Below are 8,732 nucleotides of genomic sequence, written 5' to 3' on the forward strand. Positions count from 1 at the left end.
TAACAATACTGAAAGGCTTATTGCATATTATATGATAACGAGTATATAGTTTTGTAACTGCATTTTTTTTCAAAGTTGTGCTAAATGTGTACTAGCTTCAAAAGATCTTAAATATAAAAGGTATTAGTACCCCCAAATTGTATTCATCTGTAACTCTCAATGATTCTCTTAATTAACTTATACATAAATCAACAACTTCCAAAACGCCACATGGCACGAGAGCTACTAACTTTAAAGAGGCCAAAACCAAAAAAAAAACTCATCACATGAATCCAACGAGAGGAATGGGAACGTTAGCGTAACTGTTCCGGCGACCGTCATGAACTACCGGAAGCGCCGGCTGAGGCTTACGGAAAGCTTCTTCTAATGATTCAGCCACGGCGGCGACAAAAACGACTGCCATCTTCACTAATTCGATGCAAAACTCCAGCTTTTGAGACACCATACTGTGTTTAATTTGTAGGAGAAAAATAAAAATGTATGATTCGGTTCTTTGGTTTGGTTTTTTGCGCTTTTGAGGTATGTATTCCTTCACTCTATTTTTTCCGCGTCTTGAGAACTCTTGCCTTTGTGAGGTCTTACTTGTAAAAGCGGAGTTATATTTATACACATTCACGTCGAGGCATACAATTATTCGTATGCATTATGATAAATATAATAATTGGTCGACTGATTTGCCACTTGGCGATTGTTTCTCTAACAACATTTCTCAGAAGATGCTTTATTGTACTTTGGTTTATCCGAAGAGCCAATATTCGTTGGGGGCATTTCTTTTACTTACATGTGTAAGTATATGTCTAACGTTGTTACTAACGCTTTAGTGGCGTATATATATATATATATATATATATATATATATATTGTAGAAATGTGCAAGCAAGTATGGTTTCTTTTACTTATCCTAGATACGAGCATGCAAAGAAGGGTTGTACTACAACTTGTACATTAAGTGTAACTTTTTCTAAATTGTAAAATAAGATTATATCTTCTTTTTTCTATAAACTTCATCATGTGCTGAACCAATAGTTCATTCCTCCTTCATATTCTTTATCTCCTTTTTTTTTTCTTATAATGGAGAATTTGTTCCTCATGTTTTTATCCATCACTTTGATCAGCAAACACACTGGCGAGGGAGCCTCCTCATGTCTTCCTTTGTTTCTCTCTCTCCAAATAGTGTGTACTGCTGTTTGAAGAACATATCTTACAGTGAACAGCTTGATCTTCCCCTGAGAGTGATCCAAAGCCAATTTGATTATGCCTCTCCAGATCGAAATGTATTGACTACCCATAACTCCCTTAATCAAAGTCTCCCATAGCTGAGAGGAGTATGGACATTCAAAGAATAAATGAGTCAATGTCTCATGCGAATTTTGGCGAAGCATACAAGCTGTATTAACACTGCCGCTCCATTTACTCATTCTTTCACCAGTTGGGAGCCTTTCATGCATTGCAGTCTATAGAACAAAGGAGAATTTTGGTGTTGCATGCTTAAACCAAACCATCTTATGCCAGTAGCAACTTTGATGTTTCACTCTTATAACTTGCCAAGTCTTCTTTGCTGAGAAAGAGTTTCTATAGACTCCTATTCCATTTTGATCACGAATTAAAATATATATAATAGCTAAAAATCAGGATATTCATCAACCATAATTATCTCAGCTAATTGGGTAAGGGTCTGATTGGTACGAATTTTCGCTTTAAATTGTTGCTTTAGATGGTTGGCTGTAGAGATTTTGATAGTTAAAACTGTTAGTATTATTTTAAATATTAAAAAAGTAAAATTAATAATCAAAATCATAAAAGTAAATAATATTAAAAATCATTTATTATATATATAAAATTATGCCAATAATAATAATAAAAACATATATGAAACCCAAGTTATATAATATGGATCTCAAAATAACAAGAAGAAAATAACAATGATTAATTTATCAAATTTATAATAAAATTAATATAAAGTAGAATAAGTATTTTAGTTATTGTGGGATAGAGAAAAAAAAAAATTTGCAATAAAATATAGGAAATCTATTTTGTTTGCAAAGCCACGTGAATGAAGATGTAGACATTTTTTTGAAAAGAAGAGAGAAAAACATAAAAGGCTTTGAAAACTTTAGAACCCTTAAAATTAGGAAAAATCTAATTGGTGAAAAATAGACTTTAAAAACTTTAGATTTGAGTCAAAACTTTTAAAGCAAAACCCCAATCGGAGCCTAAATCTAAAATCAGAGAGCTTTTTTGATAATTAACTTTTCCAGAAGTCAGTTTGCAAAGAAAAAAAAACTATTCGAGAAGTCTATAACTTGGGAAGTGATGACGGAAAATATTTACTTTAACTTTAACTTTTATCTATATATAGCCTTTAAAATATCAATCATATTCAATTTCTAAAAGTAGAGCAAAAAATAGCTGTAAAACCCCTAATTCTAAAACAAATCATTTATAGGCTGCAAGAAAAATGTACAGTTACATCAGATAGATCTATAACAAAATTTATACAGCCAAATTTTTATAGTACAAAATTTAAAGTTATATTCCAACCAATGGTCATGGTTTACGATTTCTATAAAGAGATAGTTTAAATGGTCCATGTTCACGTATATATATTTCTCAACAAAAAACATGCTCATGTATATAATCCACGTGAAAACATATATCAGTTACATAGTTATGCTATTACTTAATAGCATACGGGATTTCTTGAGTATGGATCAGGATGAAAATTTTGCATCACTAGGACACGAGGACATGAAGACAATTTGATGTTGTTTTCTATAGGAAATTTAATGAATATTTTGATTAACCTGCGTGAATAATATTTCAAATTTGTTTTCTTAACATATGCATACAAAAAAAAAAACATGCAAAACTTCGTATGTTTCCCCTCGGTAGTGCAAGGCTGACTAAGATCGTGTTTAGTATATACATACATACACATCACATGATGTAATTTGTTACTTTATTATGAGGAATCAAATGGTTCTGATTAGAAAAGATCAAAAAGTGTTTGAATATAAAGTGCATCTAGCTATTTCTTTATCCTCGAATGATTGGTAGTTTTTTATTACATAAAGTGGAATCTGGATAAGTCATTAAGTTTGAGATATTTGCAAATAACAACATGATTGCTGCCAAAACAATATGATCGTCCTAATTTATATTCAAATCTCATCCAAACCTACTTTAATACAAACTTATCAAATGGAAGAAAACTAACTATAATCCAAACTAATGAAAACGAATAGTTTTATTTCACTGTGCCAAGCTTTTACAGACCTAGCTAATACAATCCATAACTAAACCTTTAAAAAGTAGGGGTTTCAAATACCAAAACAAAGATCGGGGTGAGTAAGTAACTGCCATTTACTTAATGGGATTGAAATGAAAATCAATAGAATAGTCTGATGGGATGTAGCACCAAACTCAAATGATGCATACATGAGAAAAAAATATTTAAGAAGATTGTTGCTACTTGCTAGGAGTATCTAAAATATTGTTTCACAAACTTAAAGCTTCAAGCTTAATTAACTAAACAAATCACCAAAATTAGCAAACCATATGTTCTAAGAGCCCATGAGACACATGCCACTTGTTTTCGTGGTAGTTATTGGAGTTCACCCTAGATTTATCTTTCAAGATCAAATATTATATTGTGTCAGTGGTGATTATTTTTAAAGGATTGTACCTACGAAAAGTATAAAACATTTATAAAGTAACCATTAGAAGTGCAGGGAGTTGCTAAAAAAAGACAGTGTATGGATTCTAGGGAATCCCATTTGCAGATTCTAATACCAACATGATGACTGGATCAACAAAAGTGAAAAATCACTTAAAGTTTTCGATTTTGTTTGATTTAGTTGTTGCTTTGGTGGATGTGGGCGTCAAATTGTTCGCGTGTAACAAGTACAACATATGAAATGAACAGAAATTTGGTGTATGCTTAATTAAATCGAATTTAGAATATATTGTTAAGTAATCATATCCTTTCTCTCTAGGCCAGCCTCCGTTAAATTAAGTTTTTTTTTAAACCGGCGGTCACCGACGTGGTGTTCCAAAACCACGATGTCCGTCACGTTTATACTTCCATTTGGTTTTCGTTCTTAACATTCAAATAAAGAGGTCGTTTGGTAACATGTTCATGTATACATTTATCAAAAACAAAAACATGTTTGGGTATATATATAATCCACGTTAATATATACCTATATGTATTTCTGTTATGAATTAGTGAAATATATAATTTATATGCTTATGCGCTACTGCTAACATAAGGGGTTGGTTGAATATGGACCAGGATATGAAAATTCTGCACCAATAGGACACGATGACATGAAGACAGTTTGATGTTGTTTCTGATTTAAACTTTTATAAATATTCAGATTAGCTTGCATGGTTAAAACTTACAAACTTCGTATGTTCTTCTTGTCACTGTAAAGGCTTACTAAGATCTTGTTTAATAAATACACACGTATCCATCACATGATGTATGTTGATACTTTATTATGAGGAATCAAAAGCTTCTCGTTACAAAAGATCAAAAAGTGCTGATTATAAAGTGCATATGATAATGATTAATAGTTACTTATTTATTCTCGAATTATTGGTAGTTGTTTATTACATAAGTGGAATCTGTATGTATGTTATTAAGTTTGCGATATTTACAAAAAAACCATGGGTTATTGCTCCCTACAACAATATGTTCGCCCTAATTCATATTCAAAACTAATACAAAATCAAATTATATTAAGCTCACCCAAATGGAAGAAAACTATAATACAAACTAATGGAAATCATGAGTTTTATTTCACCGTGCCCAAGTTTTCACAAACCTAGCTAAGACAATCCATAATTAAACCTTGAAAAAGCAAAGTGACCCGAAAATAAGAGAATTAGGGTTTTAAATAACAAATCAAAGATCTAAGTGATTAAGTAATTCCACTTAATTCGTAGAATTGAAATGATATCAATAGAGTAGTCGATGGGATCGACGTATATATAGCACCATTGGTCAGAAAAAAAACTATAAGTGAAGATTGTTGCAATTTGCAAGGAGTATCTAAACTATTGTTTCTTAACTAACTAAGTTGACTTATGGATCATGAGAAGATTAAAAATCAAAATTTATCTTATGAAAAACACTTTGCTTTAAATTTCCCAAAAAAAAACTAGATGAAACCTATTTCTGTAAATATATGTAAATTTAAATTGAAAGGAAATTAATTTCACCAATCTATTCATTATATGAATTTGAACATTGTTACATATTTCAAATTTTTAACTGAGACCTGAATTCGTGTAAAGAACATGGTTACTCAAACTTATGCTTAGTAGCTTCACAGGTTCTTAAAGAAAGTTAAACCGATTAGTACTTAATTTTTTTATAAAAGTCGACGTTTTTATTCATCTGTAACTCTTCATGATTCTTCCGGTTAAACTTATACACAAATCAACAACTTCCAAAACGCCACATGGCACGAGAGCTACTAACTTTAACGAGGCAAAAACCAAAAAAAAAAAAAAAACTCATCACATGAATCCAACGAGAGGAATGGGAACGTTGGCGTAACTGTTCCGGCGACCGTCATGAACTGCCGGAAGCGGCGGATGAGGCTTACGGAAAGCTTCTTCTACTGATTCAGCCACGGTGGCGACAAGAACGACTGCCATCTTCACTAATTCGATGCAAAACTCCAGCTTCTGAGACACCATACTGTGTTTAATTTGTAGGAGAAAAATAAAAATATACTCTTCTTCGGTTTGTGTTTTGCGCTTTTGAGGTATGTGTTTCTTTCCCTCTATATGTTTTCCGCGTCTCGAGAACTCTTGTCTTTGTGAGGTCTTACTTGTAAAAGCCGAGTTGTATTTATACACATTCACGTCGAGCATACAATGGATTATAAATGACTTAATAGTTGGTTAATTGATATGCCACATGGCGTTTGTTTTGTTAGCAACTTTTCTCTGAAGATGATTTGTTGTACTTTCGTTTATCTGAAGAGCCAATATTCTTTGGGGGCATTACATGTGTAAACATACGTCAAACGTTGTTACTAACACAATAATTGCATAGGAGTGTCTATATACATATATTGTATATTATATTTATGCAAATATGTTTTTGTATATTTATCCTAGATACGATAGCATACAAAGAAAAATCGCTACAAGTGAATATAGGAATAGATAGATATCCAAATTAGATAACGAATTTTAAAAATATATAATAGCTAAAACCAGGATAATCATCAACGATAATTAGCTAAACTAATCCCTAGAATCTAAAATTAGAGAGCTTTTCCTACAACTAAATTTTCATGAAGTCTGCAAATAATTTGCTGTGTAGTTTAAAACTCAGATAAAGAAATCGTTTAATATAACATTTTCATGTATATATTTCTGAAAAATAACATGTTCATAATTATGTACATAATCCACATGAAAATACATGTTAGTATTGATGTTATATAATACTCCGTTATATAATTGATACACGTTATATATAATAACAGACGCGTTGGTTGAATATGGATGAGGATGAAAAGTTCTGCACCAATAGAACACGAGTACATCAAGACAATTTGATGTTGTTTTTGTATGAAACTTTTACGAATATTCTGATTAACTTTCATGGATAAAATACTTGCAAAACTTCGTATGTTCCCCCTGGCAGTGTAATGCTGACTAAGATATTTTTTAATATATACATGTGTATACATCACATGATGTAAGTTGATACTTCATATGAGGAATCAAAAGGTTCTCATATACAAAAGATCATAAAGCGCAAATGATAATGATTATTAGTTTTTTTTTGTTTATTCTCGGATGCTTGGTAGTTGTTTATTACATAAAGTGGATATGTATGTCATTAAGTTTGCGATATTACAAATAATAACGTTGCATATTTGCTAAAATAATATGATCTTCCTTATTCAAATCAAATCTAATCTAAAATCAAATTGAATCAAACTTATCCAAAAGGAGGAAGACTGAAATCCAAAATAATGAAAACGATTTCACTGTGCCCCAGTTTCACAAACCTAGCAAAATAAATCCCTAACCACACCTTTAAAAGGCAAAGACGCAGAATGACCTGAAAATAAGAAAATTAGGGGGTTTAAAGAACAAATCAAAGATCGATGATTAAGTAATTCCACTTAATTCGTGGGATCGAAATGAAAATCAATATAGTCGATGGGACGTAGCACCATACTCAAAAGATGCATAAATGAGAAAAGTTATCATAGAATATTGTTGCTTATTGCAAGTTGCAAGTTGCAAGGAGTACCTAAACTATTGTTTGTTAAACTTTAAGCATCAAGCTTAATTAAACAAAGCACCAAAATTATCTAACCATATTCTAAGAGTCAACAAGACACATGCCACATGTTTCATCCTAGTCGTTCAAGTTCCTCCTACTTTTATCTTTTAAGATCAAACTTTATATTGTTGCCAGCTAGTGGCGATTTTAAGAAAAGTAGAAAATGTTTTAGAAGTAACCAATAGTCAGTGTAGTGAATCTCATTTCCAGATTCTAATACAGTAATACCTATAACGTACGTGATGACTGCATCAAGAAAAGTGGAAACTCACTTTTCGTTTTATATTTTGTTTGTTTAGTTGTTGGTTTAGTGGATAAGAGCGTCAAATTATTCGTGTGTAACAAAGAACAACACGCACTTAGTTTGTTCTGAAGTTACCATAAAGACAGATGGACAGAATTTTGGTGTATGTTTAATAAATTTATAATATATTGTATAATTAATTCAAAACGTTCTATGAAATTTAATTAGTCTTACTCTCATATTTTTGAATTTTGAACCATACGAATCAAAATGAAAAGAAAATTAGCTGGTATACTTTTTCTGAAAAAGCAAAATTTAAGTAGGTAAAAAACCTTTTGAAATCCATTGGTACTCTATTTAGATGACTATCCAGTCAGTTTATGAATTCGATCCAGCCAACATATATAGCTAATTTAGTCAAAATATTTATGAAATGTTTTATTGAAAGACACGCACAAGTGAATATAACCTTGACCACACGAAGTTTGTTTAGCAACTTGGATATGATATAATGCGGAATACGTGTTATATTGCATGCAACATGGAATTGGATTTCATATTCAAATGACTCTAAAGTCTCATATATACAATAAAAAATATGGATTACGGAAACGTAAGAAAATCTTGTGATGCATGATGACCTTTAACGACCACATCTTCCTTTTTGATTATTTTGCTATTCCACAATCTTATCCACTTATTTCCCTTAATATATGAGCTTTCAAAACTTTAAACTAATCAAGATCATAAAGTAAAAACTGATGACGATCATAATTATGTTTTAGCTTTTGTTCTGTTCCACTTCAAACCAAGTTGACCAATTATATATTTTTAGGTATATAATAAATTTCAAATGCAAATATGCAGTTTAAAAACAATAGGTATTTAGTAACCAATATTGAAGAGGCTAGTTGTGAATACCACAAAAAGTCTTAAGTAGGTGAATGTTTTCTGTCATTACTGCAAGGAGTTAACTCAAAATACTTCTAACAGAAACCACAAAAAGATGGATGCCACAAAAACAATATTGAATCCAAATGGCTAAGTGAATGATCATCAACCTTTCATCAGCCATATGGATTGGGATTATCAATTAGTTATTATCTGAAAGAGATTAACTTTGTTGTGTGTTTATGTGTTAGGCCAGTAAAGGCCAAGAAAGGAGGT

The 8,732-nt window shown here is 31.2% G+C and overlaps 2 protein-coding genes across 2 annotated transcripts; both read right to left on the reverse strand.

Annotated features, from left to right (window-relative positions):
* Positions 1 to 92: 92 nt before the first annotated feature.
* On the reverse strand, positions 93 to 445 carry BNAANNG40180D. The gene has a single exon (XM_013885618.3). It carries the CDS (start codon positions 443 to 445, stop codon positions 263 to 265), a length of 183 nt encoding a protein of 60 aa, XP_013741072.1. The 3' UTR covers positions 93 to 262.
* Positions 93 to 6,106, reverse strand: BNAA03G35060D. The gene has a single exon (XM_048776504.1). It carries the CDS (start codon positions 5,884 to 5,886, stop codon positions 5,527 to 5,529), a length of 360 nt encoding a protein of 119 aa, XP_048632461.1. The 5' UTR covers positions 5,887 to 6,106; the 3' UTR covers positions 93 to 5,526.
* Between the last annotated feature and the right edge of the window lie 2,626 nt (positions 6,107 to 8,732).

This window comes from Brassica napus, chromosome A3 (assembly GCF_020379485.1).
Source record: "Brassica napus cultivar Da-Ae chromosome A3, Da-Ae, whole genome shotgun sequence".
Lineage (NCBI taxonomy): Eukaryota > Viridiplantae > Streptophyta > Magnoliopsida > Brassicales > Brassicaceae > Brassica > Brassica napus.